This window comes from Pipra filicauda, unplaced genomic scaffold, assembly GCF_003945595.2.
Source record: "Pipra filicauda isolate LSUMZ 115617 unplaced genomic scaffold, ASM394559v2 scaffold264_size1072897_pilon, whole genome shotgun sequence".
In the NCBI taxonomy this organism is placed as follows: Eukaryota; Metazoa; Chordata; class Aves; order Passeriformes; family Pipridae; genus Pipra; species Pipra filicauda.
This window is the reverse complement of record NW_024104381.1, coordinates 339,929-355,940: the sequence shown is the minus strand read 5'-3', so window position 1 is coordinate 355,940 and position 16,012 is coordinate 339,929. Positions and strand designations below refer to the sequence as shown.

Sequence of the window (16,012 nt, the reverse complement as noted above, 5' to 3'; positions counted from 1 at the left end):
GCCCCCCCTCGGCCCAAGTGCCACCAGAACCAATATTTAAAACTTTTAATATAAAGGTTAAGTTCATTATTCTCGATCCTGAGAAACATTTCGTCCGTTTACGGAGCTGTCGCTGTAAACAAAGCACCACAGGCACCAAGCCCGCACCCGGGGCCGGGTGGCAGGCGAGGAGATGGATGTCCCCACGGCACAGGGACAGGGAGATGGGCCGGCTGTCCCCTTCCCGTGGCATCGGGGAGGGCTCAGCCACACGGAACGGGCACCCCGCCACGCCGCTCTCCTTTGGGAGCGAATTCCCCGGGGTGGGAATTGCCCGGCTCCAGGCAGGCTGGGGCTGGACCCGGAGGGGATACACACCCCCTCCAGCCCACAGCAAAGCCCTGCACCACCTCCCTCTCCCCTCCGCCCCCGGTGCCCGGCTACTCGTTATTAAAAAAAATTAAAATACAGATATCCCAAAGGAAGAAATAAGCCCCGAAACGCCCCCCACGCCTCTGCCCGCCCCTCCCGCCCCGCGTTGCTCCCTTGACACAAGGTAAACTTAAAAAAGGAGGCACCCGTGGCAGGATCCCTCGGGGACACCCCGGGGTGGGCAGCGCCGCGGGGGCCGTGCCGGGGGGTCCCTCAGAGGGTGCCGTGGCCGCGGGACCCCAGGGCGAACCAGCCCATCTTCTCCTGCGCCAGGTCCAGGTCGCGCAGGCGGATGCCCACCTCCCCCAGCAGGATGTTCTCCCAGAAGCCCTCCTCGCTCAGCACGCTCAGCCGCAGCTCCCGCTGCTCCAGGTCCCCCCGGGGGATCCCGTCGTACACCAGCTGTGGGGCACAGAGGGACGGACCCTCAGCCACGGCCCCCTTCGGGTCCCCCAGCCCCGGCCCCGCCCAACCTACCATCTCGTTGTAGGTGGGGTTGCAGGTTTTTCGGGCCACTTTGGTTTTCCTCTTGGTTGTTTTCTGGGGGTCGGGCAGCAGGTAGGTCTTGACGTAGGGGTCGGGGTCGTTGCCGTCCTGCAAGGGGGGCTGTGGGCAGAGCGGGGGGGCCCCGTGAGCGCAGCGGGGGGAGGGACCCCCACCCTGCTCCCACCGGGCACCTACCAGCCCCCGGATGTGCATCACCATGATGAAGAGCTTGTTGTTCTTGTAGGAGATGGAGAGTTTCACCTCCCCGCCGACCTTCCCCAGGGAACGAGCCCACGTGGCGTCTGGAGAGGAGGAAAGCAGGGGTGGGGTGGGACAGCAGCCCCCCACCATCACCCCCCACCATTGCCCCCCTCCATTGCCCACCCCTCTCCCTACCTGCCGGCTTTGGGGTCGGGTTGGTGCCAGCTGCCTTCTCGTCCCGGGGCAGGGGGTGGAAGAAGGTGTAGATGAGGTCACACTGCAGGGGAGGAGGTGACATTAGTGGTGGCTGTGGCGTCCCCGCAGTTCGGGGCATGGGACACGCACCAGCATTCACACAGCGCACTGTCCCACCATGCTGCTGTCCCTGGCACTGCCCCCACCTCCCCGCAGCCCCCTGCCCCAGCTGCCCACCTCTGCCACCTCGGGGGCTGCATGGATCAGGTGCCAGATGTAGCCGTTCAGCTCCTCCTTGCGCCGCTCGGCCACCGCCTCGCCCCGCGAGCGCCCGATGACGAACCTGCTGGGGAAGCTGCAGGGACGGACCCTCAGCCGAGCCCGGGGGGCTGGGGGGAGCCCTGGGGGGCTGGGGGGAGCCCCGGGGGGCTGGGGGGCTGCGGGGGTACCTGGGCAGCAGCGAGGAGGGGAAGAGGAGGCGCAGTTTGTTGTGCAGCTCCTGGAACTCCTCGAAGGTGCGCTGCACGAAGGTCACCTCGCCCGGGCTCTCCCGCTGCACCTTCACCACGTAGGTCTGCGGGGAGGCAGGGCTGTGAGGTGGGACCCCGGGGCGCCCTGAGTGCACCCTTTCAGCTGTCCCCAGCTGTCCCCACTCACGTAGCCCTTGCTGGGGTTGAAGACCCTCTCGTGGCGGCACAGGAAGACGTCGCGGATCCGGCCGGACGTCTTGAGGGTGTGCGTGCGGGGGGCGAAGGAGAGCGTGGGACGGGCGTCCGAGCCCGTGAACTTCATCTGCGCCAGGTTGTGGATGAAGAAGTTGAGCTTGGTGGCCACGCTGCCCAGGCTGGACTCGATCAACCTGCCAACGAGGCCACGGTGTGCTCAGCACGGAGCCGGCGCCGCTGCCCCTCCGTCCGCTCCTGCCCCTTCGCCCACCCCTGTCCTCTACCTGGTGAAGTAGGTGGTGGCATCGGCATCAGAGTCCTGTGGCCTCAAGGCATCGTAGACGTACTTGAGGTCCTCCAGGTCGGAGAGCTCGGGGATGCCACAGGACAGCATCTGGGAAGTGAGGCAGGGGTGAGGGCAGGCGGCGGGGGGACCCCTGGGAGGGGGGGAAGCTGCGGCCCCCCGGCTCTCACCAGCCCCAGCAGGTTGAGGAAGAGGTGGGTGTGCTTGCGGATCAGGTTGTAGGCCTGGCAGCACAGGTCCACGAAGTCGTGGAAGCGGCTGGAGGGCTTGTCCCCGCCGTTGATGACATAGGCCATGTCCGAGGTGAAGACAAACGGCGCCCGGTCCCTGCGCCGGGGGAGAGGAGGGACAGAAGGTGAGCACGGACGGGGATCCCACACCAGCAGGACGAGGAGAGGGGGCTTCACCCACCACCAGGACGAGGAGAGCAGGATTCACCCACCAAACCCCCCCTGGGCAGAGGGAGGCAGCCGAGGCTTTTCTCACCTCTTGATGTTGCCGAACATCTGCGCGTGGCCCAGGAACCTGCCGAAGTCGATGTGGAACATGTGGCCCGTGGTCTTGAGCATGATGTTGTCGTTGTGCCTGTCACAGATCCCCAGCACGTAGGTGGCCACGCAGCAGCCGGCGCAGGAGTAAATGAAGTTTTCCACGGCCTGGGAGGGAGGGAAGGAGAGAGCAGGCGTGGAGAAAGCCTGGACGCGATGGGAAGCGAGGGGGTCTCATCCCTGGAGGGGGGGACATAAGCAGGGACGCTGCCAGGCTCTTCCTCACCTTCTCATACTCGTCCTCCTCGGGGTTGTGTTTCTGCAGCCAGTCTGCCAGTGGCCGGTCCTTGAAGGAGCCCGTCACGCCGTGCTCCACCTGGATTTTGCGCAGGGTCTCGGCGTTGGGGATCATCTCCACCATGCCTGGCGGCCGGGACACAGGGTGAGACCCTTCCAACCCACCCGGGGGGCACCGAGACCCCAACCCCACTCTGCCACCGACCCAGGCACCCCCAAACCATCACCACTGAGTGACAGCCCCCAAAGCCACGCTCCTACGTGAGCTGGTGGGGTCAGACCAAAGGTGGATCACAGGTCCCCACAGGGCCTCCTGTGCCATCACCAGCCCCACGTGCCCCCCTGGGATGCCCTGACCCCAGCTCACCTCGCCCACGGCCCGTGGAGAAGCAGCGGAAGATGACCATGCGCATGTCCAGCCCCTCCTGCACCCAGATCTTGTTCATGATCCGGATCATCTGCAGCGTCAGCATGTCCTGCCGCAGGTCATCGCCACACTGCCAGCAGGGGAGAGCCATCAGGGACAGGGGAGAGACATCAGAGACAGGGGAGAGGCATCAGAGACAGGGGAGAGCCACCAGAGACAGGGGGAGAGGCATCAGAGACAGGGGAGAGGCATCAGAACCATGGGAGGGACATCAGAGGCAGGGGGAGGGACGTCAGAGGCAGGGGGCAGTGGGGGATGAGGGTCAGGGGATTAGGGTGGTCATGCCGGGGGTCTGGGCATGGCCAAAGGTGCCACGTGCCAGGCTCACCTTGAAGATGACTCGGATGTTTTCCCCCAGGGGATCCACGTTCTGGAAGGAGAGCTTGAGCGGGACGGCGTTGGAGTTGAAGTAGGAGCAGTCCTGCCACGGGAGGAAGGCACAGCCCGTCAGGGCGAGCTGGGAGCGGGCACAGGAGACCCCCCGGTGCCCCTTGGGTCCGGCACTCACCCGGGGCACGATGCCCTTCACCAGCAGGCTGGGGCTGAGCGGCAGCCGGCACGAGCCGTGAGCCTTGAAGAACTGCTTCACGTCCTCCAGCCCCTCGCGGAGGATGCCCTGTGGGGCGGGCACGGGGCGGGGGTGGGCATGGGATGGGGTAAGATGAGGATGGGCGTGGGATGGGGTGGGTAAGGGGCAGGGTGAGCACGGAATTGGGTGAGCACGGGATGGGAATGGGACAGGGTGAGCATGGGTTGGAGTAGGTATGGGATATAGTGGGCACAGGACAGGGTAGACACAGGATGGGATGGGCATGGGATGGGTGGGTATGGGATGGGTGGGTATGGGATGGGATGGGCATGGGATGGGTGGGTATGGGATGGGGTGGGTATGGGATGGGTGGGTATGGGATGGGGGGCTGACACCCAGCCCGGCACCCCCTCCCAGCACCCTGGCACCCACCTGGCGGGCGGAGGGGGCAGCATCCCGGACCTGCTGTGCCAGCCTGGCCAGTGTGCTGACCAGCAGGCACTGGCGGTCGAACTCCTCCCGCAGCCCCTTCCCGCAGCAGCACAGCAGGGCCGCCAGCAGGTACTGGTACCGGATGCTGAACTGGGAGTCCTTGAGCCCGTCCTTCAGCAGCCTGCTCGGGGCAGGGGCATGGCAGGTCAGGCGAGGCCCAGGGGACCCCCCCTGTCACCCCCAGAGCCCCCCAAACCCACCAGAAGAAGTAGTGGGTGATCTTGAGGTCACAGATCGCTCTCTTCATGAGGAAGCGCACCAGGGGGCTGTCCAGGTAGCACTCGTACTTCAGGGCCTGGGGAGGGCACAGCGTTGGGGCACAGTGGGACCGGCGGGCACCCGGTGAGACATCCCAGTGCCACCACACACCTGGACCAGCTGGGGCAGGTAGTCCAGCAGCTCCGTGTCGGAGATGGAGTCGATCCACTGCACGGCCGTCCTCCTCACCTCCTGGTCTGGGAACCTGCACCCGGGACAGGAGTCACGGAGGCAGCACCCTCAGCATCCCCCACGCAGGGTGGGTGGCAGTGCCACGGGGTGCACACCCCCACCCACGGCCCAGGGGTGGCTTACGTGGCGTGCAGGAGCCCCAGGGCATCCTGGTGGCTCATGGAGGTCCACTGGCCGAGCAGGGCGTAGATGTCGGGCAGGCAGGCCCAGTCCCAGCTGGGGGCACTGGCCAGCAGCATGGGCAGGGCCCCGGGCTCGGCGTGGCAGTGGCACCGCTTCTCCCAGAGCCGCTGCCGGTCCGCATCTGTCAGCCTGGAGGCGAGGGGGGGGCATGGCACGGGGCACAGGGCTGGGGAGGGTCATCCCTGTGCCCCCAAACCGCAGGGATGGGATGGGCCTGGCTGTGGAGAGAGCTGGCATCCCTCTGTCTCTGGATGGGGCTGGCAGACTGGGGAGGTGTCATCCCTCTGCCGCCCCCCGAGCACGGTGCGTGGGATAAACCCCTCTGAGCCCTCCCTGCATCCCCACCATGGCTCTACCTGTGGGAAGGAGGGGCTGATGGGCAGCAGGACTGTCCCCCAAGGCACAGCCAGGACCCCCAGGCACAGGGGGTCCCCCTGCTCAGAGACCCCTGCCCACCCCACAGGTTTCTGCTCAGTGGATCCCGGCACAGCTGCCGACACCCGATCCCCCATTTATGGACCCTTGGCCGTGCCAGGCTGGACGAGGGGCTGGGCAGCTGTCCCTGCTGAGGGGACATGGCCAGAGAGGGGCAGCCGGGGGGGCAGAGCTCAGGAGGACCGATGACAGCTCCAGAAAACACCAGCTCCAGCCTCATCCCCGCCAGGGGCAGGGGCAGACCCTCAGACACCCCCTGTGCGTGCTGGGGGTCTCTCAGCAGTGCCCCCCCTCCCCAGCAGGGTGATGCCACCCCCGTTTATTCACCAGTAGAGCGATTTCTTCTGCATGGCCTCTCGCAGCTGGCGCTGCTCCTCCTCCCCCAGGCTGCCAAACTCGTACCGGGGGCTGAACTCGGCCGCGGGAGGGCTGGTGAACTTCACCTCGAAGGCCGAGGTGGGGAAGTCGATCTGGGGCAGAGGCAGAGGGTGAGGGGATCCACACGTGGAGCTCAGGGAGGGGGGGATGTCCCATGGAACCCCCCGTGCCAGGACGTACCTGCAGGATGACACTGTCGGGCTGGTGGAAGTTGGGGGCACTCGACCTGGCTCGGGAGTTGTCCTGGGTCGCCGGCCACAAGCCCAGGAGCTTCCTGCCACAGGTCAGGACCCTGGAGGAGGAGGAGGGGTGAGAGCCTGGCAGCGGGGGCCACTCTGCCAGGGCACGAGGGTGGCACCGCTGCAGTGGGGACCCCACCACGGCACTGGGGACCCTCCTGTGCCCCTGGGGGATGCCAGCACGGCCCCTTGGTGGTGGTGGGACACCCCACGTACTGCCTGAAGTTGAAGAGGGGGGTGGTCACCCAGCCCAGGGCCTCGGGGACCCGCCGCTGCTTGTTGGTGTCGGAGGAGCTGCCTGGGGGTGGGACGGGCACAGCGAAGAGCGTGACACTGAGCAGCGTCTCCCGTGGGAGATGGTTCACCTGGACTGGGAAGCAGATCCTGCAAGAGAACGATCAGAGAGAGGCTCAGCCATGCCAGGGACGGGCACTCCCAGCACCCCATGGCTCCAGCCCCCCTCTTGGGATGCCAAACGTGCCCTGGGACAGCCCAGCCCTACTGACGCCTTTACTGCTGGCACGGGGGTGCTCCGTGTCCCCACTGTGGGATGGAGGTCCCCTGCCGTGGGCAGACACCCTGCAGGGAGCAGTTGGGTTTGGGGAGAGCCAGCTGGTCCTGTCCCTGTCCCGGGAAGGTGACCGTGGGACAGGGGGCCGCCATGGACACCCCCCACTGCTCACTGACCTTGTCCCACGGCCTGGGGGGGCCTTGTGGGACCCCAGGGCTGAGATTCCTCTCCGATTCCTCTCCTCCTCCTCCCAGGGAGCCCAGGGTGGCAGCTACATCCCGGGGGAAGGGGGTTGCTCGCGGCCGTCCCGCCGGGTGCCTGTCCTTGGGGCACCTTCTAAAATTATCCCGTCCCATCCCCACCTCCCCGCACACTGCGAATGCCAGGCATGGCGAGGGCCCGGCCCGGCCTCCCTGCCTGCTCCCGGGGCTATTTTTGGAGCAGATCCCCTTTCCCGGGTGCAACAGGCAGGTCCGGAAGGGCAGAGCTGGCGCTGGGGCTGCTGCTATTCCAGGGGATGACACAAGAGCTTCCAACACCCCAAAGCCAGGGAGAGGTGCAGAGAGGAGCTGCTGGAGCAGGGGAGAAGGAGGAGGAGGAGGAGGAGGAGGAAGGCAGTGTGGCTGGGCATGGCACCGGGACCCCCGTGCCCACCCCGTGGTTGGGGCACTGCCTTACTGCTGGTCCCAAATGATGAGGTGGAAGAGGTATTTGTAGACGTGGGCCTTCCTGGTGAGCAGGGGGCTGCACAGCTCCTTCCCGCCGTGGCTGAGGGAGCAGGAGAGGTAGAAATCTTCATAGCTGCGAGGGGAGAGAGGGGGCCATGAGCTGGGGGGGTCAGAGGAGCTGGTACCCAGGGGGCTGCCCTGCCACGGGGCAAACGGGAGGATGGAGGTGCTGAACCCAACGCCTTCCCCAGGCCCGGGAAAGGAGAGGGGCAGAGCCGGCAGCCCCCCCCCCCCGTCCCCCCCGTCCCCAGCACCATATGCCACCGCACATCCCGTCCCCGGGGGGGGCGGCGGGGGGGCCCTGCCATGTGGCAGGTGCCGAGCGACAATCCGGGCAGGGCGGCGGGGCGCCGGGGGTCAGGGGCTGCCGGCATTTCCCAGGCTGCCGCCTTTGTTCGGAGCCAGCCACCAAGGGGAATACATTAAGGGCAGCACAAAGGCGAGGGGTCCCCGGCGGGGCGGCTGCTGCCGGCGCCGCTGCCTCGCCCACCCCGCGCCCCCCATCACACCCCCCCCCGGCCCCCCGCGCCGGGCACGGGCACCGAGGCACCGAACAAAGGGCCCGTGGGGCGTGGGGCCGCTCCGTGGTGCCATATGTCACCTCCCCCGGGGGCGGTGTGGGACTGGAGGGATGCGGCGTGATCCGTGTGGTTTGGATGGGGAGAGCGCAGCTCCTCCCCCCCCGGCACCCCCGGGCTCGCGGTGGGATTTGGGGGTGTCCTGTGCAAGGTACAGGAGTTGGACTCCACAATCCCTGTGGCTCCATCCCAGCTCAGGATATTCTATGATTCTCGGAGTCTATGATCCTACCCTGGAATCCCAGCCCAGGAAGATCGGGGTGGGTTAGCCCTTGCTCCTGGGACCTGTGGGGATGGGAGAGCACAGCAGAGCCATCCCATCCAGAGCTCGGGTGAGCATCCCTCCCTGCCCATCAGCACCAGCATCCCCAGGCTCAGGGTGGGATTTTGGGGTGCCCTGAGTCAGGCTCAGTGATCCTTGCGGGATCCCACTCAGGATATTCCATGATTCATGGCCTTTCCCTTTCTCTGACACACCCTCAGAGCCCCATAACGAGCCCTTCCCACTCGGGATATTCTAACATTCTCTATTCCCGTCCCGGAATCCCAATCCAGGAGGCTCGGGCTGGGTTAGCTCTTACTCCCTCCGTGCCTGCGAACATCTGGGACAGGAGGACGAGGACACTCCTCCAGGGGAGGGCCAGCCCTGCCCAGGTGTGTTGGAGCCGCCCTTACCTGGCGGCCCAGGTGATGGGGATGCGGTGGGTGGCATAGACGGTGAAGGACAGGGGGCAGGAGAGGAGCTGAGCCTCCTGTGCCACGCCCAGCTCCCGGCTCCCGTGCACGGCCGGCTGGAAGTCGGCGTTGAAGGTGCTGCAGTAGAGCTCCACCATGTCCAGGATGGCGGCTGTCAGGCTCTCCACGATCCGCTCTGAGGGAACAGGGACAGGGATGAGCCCCCCGTGGACCCCACTGCCTCCCGGGACATCCCTCAGGGCCGGGTGTGGGATGCTGGAGGGACCCAAGGGCAGGTTTCCCCCAGGACAAAGTAATTCCAGCCTTCCCATTTGGAGTTCACACTGAGGAACAACAACCAGCCCCCCAGGAAACCTTCCTTCTTTTTTTTTTTTTTAACCAGAATGCTTTCAAGCACGTTGGTTTTTTTTTTGGCCTTGATAATTGAAAGGGGAGGGGCTTGAAGATTAAAAGCACCACGAACTCGAGCCCAGAAGGAGAGGGGGGAGAAGGAGAACAGAAATACCTCGATTTTCCCTCTTGGCCAGGACATTTGGATCCTGTTGAGGAAAAAAAGAGAAACCACAGGAGCCCCCTGAGCGCCAGCCCCGCGCTGCCGGGGGAGCCGAGGCGGCCTTTACGTAACCAGCCCCGGCTGCCAGAGCCAGGCAGCTGCCTGCTCCCAGATAATTCGGGAATTTTCCACGTGGTGCAGCGGGAGGAAGCGGGGGAAAGCAGCCAGATGTGACAACGTGCTTCCCCTCTGCAGCCCCTGGCTGAGCCACCCCCTTTCCCCCCCACTCACCTTCTGGATTTTGGGCTGCATGCGGGAGGGGCAGGGGGGCATCTGGTTGAGGGCTGCCGTGATCTCCTGGGACTCCACGGCTGCCAGGGCGTTGCAGATGGCCATGACAGACTGGATCACCCGCTCTGCCTTCAGGGGGAAGTCTCCCTGGAGGGCAGAGAGGGGCTGATGTGGGACCCCCGGGCAGCTGAGGGGGCGGGGGCTGCCCCCCGGCACACAGCCAGCACTGGGGGATGTGTCAGTCTGTGCCTCAGCTTCCTCTATTTTCCCCTGTCAGAGGAGGGTTAGGATGGATCTCAGGGAAAGGTTCTTTCCCCAGAGGGTGGTGGGGCACTGAACAGGCTCCCCAGGGCAACGGGCACGGCCCCAAGGCTGCCAGAGCTCCAGGAGGGTTTGGACAACGCTCTCAGGGACAGGGTGGGGTTTTGGGGTGTCCTGTGCGGGGTCAGGAGTTGGACTGGATGATTCCTGTGGGTTCCTTCCAGCCCAGGGTATTCCCTGATTCTGTGATGATTCTACGATTCACAGCCACTCCCTTTCTCTGACACCCCCTTTGAGCCCCACAACGAACAGGGGAAAGAACCCACAGCAAACCAGGCAAGGGAGCCCCCAAAACCCCCCTCCAGCCCTGCTGCTCACCTCGGCCGCCAGGAAAGCATCCACCTCGTTGTGGAAGGTGTCGAAGAGGAGACTCAGGGCCTGCCTGGGGGACAGGGAGCAGAGCTCAGCCCCGGCCAGGCAGGCCCCTGGAGTGGGGGGCCGGTCCTGCTGCACCCCCCTACCTGCTGATGGTCTGTTTGATGGGCCTCTCCTGCAGGTGGATGTAGTGGTTGAGGGTGGAGGGGCTCTGGTCGTCGCTGGCCTGGGGATGGAGAGATGCTGAGCGGGGATGCCCCCACCCCGGGGGGATGGCACAGGACCCCCCGATGCCCCCCGCGCCCCCGGCACCCACCGTGCGGGCCAGGTCGCTGCGCACCCCCTTCCTCCTCATCAACTGCAGCCGGATGTCCGTGTCAAACTTCCTGCAGTGCTGGATGTGCTCGTGGCTGCCCAGGGCGTGTTTGCTGCGGGGACACGACCTCACGCTCGTCCCCTGCCGCGCCCCAAAATCCCACCCGGGCTGCCCCATCCCCACATCCCGCGGCCAGGCAGCCTCGGCTGGGGCTCAGGGCGGCCTCCTGGCCTGCAAACGGACCTTTGTGGCACGAGGAAACCCGGAGAATGAGCCATTGTTTTCCCTCCTTCCCCTGCGCCCTGCACAGAGCCGTGCCCGGCCCTGCCGGCGCGACGGGGCCGGGAGCGGAGCAGCCCGTCGTGCCAGGACGTGCCCGGCGCTGCGTGGGAAGCAGAGCACGGATCTGAGGAGCTGGAGGATGCTCTGGCTGGCAGCAGGGCTGGGGTGAGCCCCGGAGCAAGGAGTGACAGCCTGATCCCGCTGTGCCCACCGGCATGGGAAGCCCCCCTGGAGTGGGACCCACTCTGCCATCCAGACCCGCTTCCTCTGCTGGCTCCGGGGAGAAGGAGCCAGTTCAGCCCTGGCTCAGTCCCAGTGACAGCAGCTCAGCCTGGTTTGCAGAGCTCAAGGGCCCGGCTGGCTCTGCAGGGGGGGTTTGGCACTTCCAGCATCTCCTCTGCCACGGGAAGATGTGGGAAGAAAAGACCTGTGACAAAGGGGTTTTATGTCCCGGGGCTTTCCCAGAGACCCTTTGAGGGCCCCGGGAGATACGTGGAAATGTTCACTGGGGACTGCCCTGCTCCGTGCCCGGGATGTTCCCTGTTCCCTGCCAAAAAAGCAGGAGCTTCGTCCCTTTGGGAAATGCCATCCTAGATGGATGGATCCACCCTGCAGCTGGGTGATCCCTGGCAGCCCTGAGTCTCCTACAGCAGGTTCGGAGATGCTGCTGTACCCACACATGTGCACACCTGTACACACCTGTACACACATGTACACACCTGCACACACCTGCACTGGGCTGTTTGGAAACCCACGGGCTCAGCACTGACAGGAACAGCCCCTTTGGGTGGCCCTGGAGCCCCTTTGGGTGGCAGGAGCAGAGCTGGGCTCTGCTCCGGTGCCGTGCAGCCTTCTCCCGGTCCCAGCAATTCCCAGCCGTCCCTTTAGGGCCCAAACCAGCAGCTCCTGGAGGCCCTGGCAGAGCTCCCACCGAATTCCCGTGGCAGGGCCAGGCCCAGGGCAGCTCTCCAGCACCAGGAGCTGGCTCCTGCCCGGAGCTGTGGCTGCTGCATGTCCCTCTGCAGGGAGCTCTCCCGAGCCTCCAGACCCCCGAACCCGCATGGAAACACAGAATTCCTCCAGGAAATGCAGTGAGGCAGGGCAGGAGGGATCCCCATCACCCACTCCTGGCTCTGCCCAGTGCAGCCCTGATGCTCCTGTGCCCCTGACATCCCTTTCCCACCTCCTCCTGGAATTTAACCAGGGGGCTGGGAGAAGCCGGGCTCCGCTCAGTGACACGGCTTGTTATTAATACTCCTCCAAAGAGCTTTTTTGGCAGCTCCCTGCTCTCCAGCCCGTTTTCCAGGCGCGTGGGGGAGTGTGACGGACACCCTGCCACCGGGAAAGATGCTCCCAACATGCTGCTTTTGGCAGGAGCACCGACACAGCTCCAGAGGCAGCAAATGGACCGGGATCAGCCCTGGACATCCAGCACGCCCTGCCAAGGCCATGCTTGGGTCCTGGAGCTCCTGGGCTGAGTTTTGCTGGGTTTGTGCCCCCTCCCTGGCCACTCACTTGTGCAGGAATTCCTCGAGGCCGCAGATCTTGAGCAGGAAGTCCTCGACGTCGACGGCGTGCAGCTCGTCGTGGGTGTAGCACAGCGCCTGGTAGATGAGCAGGTCCACGGTGGAGGAGCCTGAGGGGAGGAGGAGCAGCCCCGTGAGCCCCTGCGGGGGTGGGAACAGTGGGATTCCCCCCCCAGCCCTCAGCCGGGGGGTCACAAAGGGGGTCCCTGAGCAGCGTGGGGCACTCACAGTCGCAGGTGAAGGTGAGGGGCTCCCGCAGGCTGTCACACACCACTGTCACCTTCAGGCTCACGCCGTGGCCCAGCTGCTCCGGGCTGAGGTTCACGGCGTTCCACACCAGCCCCGTGAGGGAATAGTCCTCGGTGCTGGAGCTGGAGCGCAGCCTGCGGAGGCAGGGACGGGTCAGGGACGCTGCCCGGGTTTGGGGTTTGCCCCAGCCCCTGAAAAACGCCTGTTTGGGGGCATTTTGCAGCGGGAGGCTCCTGCCCTGGCTGGGTACTCACACGTCCAGCATGTGGCAGAAGGCAGCCACCTCCTCGTCCCGCTCCTCGGACACTTCGAAGAGCTCGTAGCCGTTGGTGAAGGAGTGAGGCCGGGGGGCAACCTACGGGGCAGAGCACGAGCCCATCAGCTGGGCACTGCCTCCCTGGGGCTCCAGCCCACCGGGATGGGGCTCACTGCATCCCCCCAGGCACTGCCCCCCTGGGGTCACTGTGGTGGGGGCAAAGTGGCTCTGGCAGCAGCACAGGGGGACGTGGGCTGGCATGGGGAGGGCTGTGGCAGGTGGGCACCGGCCCCAGGATGTGTCACTGGGACCTTTCCCATGGCTGGGAGAAGGGAGACCCCACCACCCGCCCAAAAAACACCCACTCCCAGTTACTTCCAAAAGCCCCATCAGGGATATTCCTCGGGGAGACAAGGGGTGGGCAGAGACAGACCTGAGGACGGGCAGGGACTGTCCCCAGGCCATGGGGGTGCTGCAGGGGAACCCCTGCCCGTGCCCTGCCCGCTGCTCTCCCACCACAGTGCCGGGGCAGGTGGCACTGCTGTGCCAGGCCCCCCCCAGCGTGGGGGTCCCAGGGGCTCCATCGCTCTCTGGCAGCGAACAAAGGCCCCTCTGTCAGAGCAATTAACCCAGGCAGCAGCTCCCGGGAGGCACGGGGAGGTGGGGAGCGCTGCAGCCACTAAAGGCAATTTTAATGCTCTTTTATAATTAGGTTCTGGCACTTAGAAAGCCAGGAGTGACTTCAGGAGCCCCTGCTGTGCCCCTCGCCCCGTGGGGAGGGGGGATCCCTGAGGAAGGTCAGGGATCCTGTCATTTATCTCCTCCTCTTGCTGGAGGTGGGATGAGCTGTGCCACAGCCGGGGCTCTGCCCTTGCCACGGGCATCCCAGCAGGGACAAGGGATGTGGCAGCCCCGAGGGTGAGCCAGTGGCAGTGCCAGCATTCCCTGACGCCTCTGGGAGCAGCGGGAAGTTATCCCACTCAGCTCAGGGAAGAAGGGAGCTGGGATTGGAAAGGATGTTGTGAGCCAACAGGAAAGGGATCTCCCAGCTCTCAGGCAGAGACTCCCATCTCTTTCCAAAGGATCTGGTGACATTTCATGAGCTGGCAGGATATGGGCCCATTGCAAACCACCTACAGGCTCTGGAGACCTCAGCACCAGCATCCCTGGAGCAGCTCCAACCATGGGACTGGGTACTGCTCATGCCCTCCAGTGGGCACTGGGCTTTGGCTGCAGGGTCTGGGGTCCAGCAGTGCCCGGGCATGAGAGTGAGGAGAGGAGGCAGCACATGGAACACCCCATCCACTCAGTGGCAGAGGGATGATGTCCGGGTGGGATCTGCCCTGCTTGGCTCCCAGACCCAGTTCTCCCACCCCAGAGGGTTTTGGCCGTGGCTGCATGATCTCACACCCCTGGAAAAAGTCTGACTGATCCCTGGGGATGATGTCTCTGCCTACAGATCCCTCTGCCCACAGCACAAACAGGAATCCAAGGAGCCGCAGCAAAGGGCACGCAGCAAACCCCCAGCTCCCAGCCCAGTGCTGGGTTCCCAGCTCCCAGCTCCATCCCATCCCCATTCCAAGGCAGGGAAAGAGGAGCCTCTCACCGGGTCAACGGAGATCCTGCGGTTCTTGCCTGGCGCCAGGTTCTTCCTGCTGCCGTACGTCCGCGGGGGCACCTGGGGGGGCATAGTCTTGCTCCGAGCCACTGGCTTCCCACTTGACTCCTTCTCCAAGATGCTCCTGCCCTCCTTCCAGCCCCGGGAAGCTTCCCTCAGCACCCCGGACTCGTAGGTGGACTTGAGGTTGAGGCAGGTGATGGCGTCGATGCCGCCGTAGCCGCCGAGGCCGAAGGGATCCTCCTCGGAGATGCGGCGGCCGAGCAGCTTGTCCTGCGCCCGCTCCTGGGCCGCCGAGAACATGTTGATGTCCCTGGGCTGGGGGCCTTTGGAGGGCGGCGGGGACCCCTTGCCCAGGCGTTGGCCGCCCTCGGGGGAGCCCCAGAGCGGGTGCCGGGGGGGCAGCGGGGGCGGCGAGAGCTTCTTGGGGGAGCCGCCGCCGCCGCCGTGGGGCGAGGTGCCATTGAGGGGCTCCCCGAGGAAATCCCCCCCGGAGCCCTCGAAGATGTAGAGGTAGTCCCCGCTCAGGGGGCCCTTCAGCCAGGGCTGGGGGTCCGGGGGGCGCGGGGGGCTGGGGCCGGGGGGCGCGGGGGGGCCCTGGGGCTCGGCGGGGCCGTTGGAGCTGAGCGTGGGGTCGGAGCCGGACAGGCCTCGCGCCGCCTTGATCCCGGAGCAGCCGTTCCTGTCGGCGGGGTCGTCCCAGGAGATGAGGGGCCGCTCCCCCCTCTGCTTGGCCCGGCTCTCCTCCTTGTCCTGCCGCAGCCGGGACAGGGCGTCGTATTCCATCTGCAGGGCCTCGGCCAGCGCCAGCTCCTTGCGGCTGATCCCCAGGGACTGCCAGCGCTCGCCATGGCTGCGCCGAGCCGACATCGCTCCCGGCAACCCGCGCCGCTTCCTGCCGGGATGGCGGGTCAGGAGAAGGCCATGCTGCTGCTCCGCTGGCTACCTGCGGGCAGGGCAGGGTGAGGGTGCTGAGGGTGGGCTGAGGAAGGGGCTGCAAGAAGGATGGAGAGGGACTTGGGACACGTGGAGTGACAGGAGAAGTGGGAACAGCCTTAAACTGAAGGAGGAAGGATTTAGATGGGATATTGGGAAGAAATCCTTCCCTGTGAGGGTGCTGAGGCCCTGGCACAGGTTGCCCAGAGGAGCTGTGGCTGCCCCATCCCTGGAAGTGTCCAAGGCCAGGATAGACAGAGCTTGGAGAAACCTGGGCTGGTGGAAGGTGTCCCTGCCCATGGAAGGAAGTGGAACTGGGTGAGTTGAACATCCCTTCCCACCCAAACCATTCTGTGATTCTCTGACCCTCTGATAAGGAAGGCCAGGCTGGCAGCTGGTGGCACAGCCCTTCCTCTCTGCCATGGAAAGAAGGAAACATGCAGGGGCTCAGCAAAGCCACAGGGTAAAAATAAAGATTTTGCTGCTTCCTCACGACCTGATGGCCACCAGCCAGGCAGTGCAGGCAGGGCAGGCAGGGCAGGCAGGGCTGTCTGGCCCCACAGCAGCTGTTGGGGCTATTGCTGGAACCCGACGTATTTCCCCGAGGACAAAATAAGCCCCAGGTTGGGGAGGGCCCGGGGCTGGGGCTGCAGCTGGGGCTGAGTCACCCTGAAAGCCCTGGGGACCTGCCCTGGCACGGGCTGGGCAGCTGTGCC

The 16,012-nt window shown here is 65.5% G+C and overlaps 1 protein-coding gene across 1 annotated transcript; it reads right to left on the bottom strand.

Moving 5' to 3' along the window:
- Positions 1-28: 28 nt before the first annotated feature.
- PIK3C2B (phosphatidylinositol-4-phosphate 3-kinase catalytic subunit type 2 beta) lies at positions 29-15,440 on the bottom strand. The gene is made up of 32 exons (XM_027747002.2): positions 14,349-15,440; positions 12,741-12,841; positions 12,466-12,620; positions 12,227-12,347; positions 10,430-10,541; positions 10,260-10,339; positions 10,117-10,180; positions 9,478-9,624; positions 9,199-9,232; positions 8,673-8,868; positions 7,370-7,492; positions 6,397-6,564; positions 6,122-6,233; positions 5,891-6,033; positions 5,069-5,257; positions 4,865-4,958; positions 4,696-4,790; positions 4,436-4,616; positions 3,983-4,090; positions 3,803-3,895; positions 3,415-3,544; positions 3,037-3,173; positions 2,749-2,918; positions 2,433-2,589; positions 2,243-2,352; positions 1,951-2,152; positions 1,743-1,867; positions 1,531-1,648; positions 1,294-1,375; positions 1,093-1,199; positions 889-1,017; positions 29-813 (listed from the first exon to the last, which is right to left on the bottom strand). Exons 1-32 carry the CDS (start codon positions 15,228-15,230, stop codon positions 625-627), a joined length of 4,854 nt encoding a protein of 1,617 aa, XP_027602803.2. The 5' UTR covers positions 15,231-15,440; the 3' UTR covers positions 29-624.
- Between the last annotated feature and the right edge of the window lie 572 nt (positions 15,441-16,012).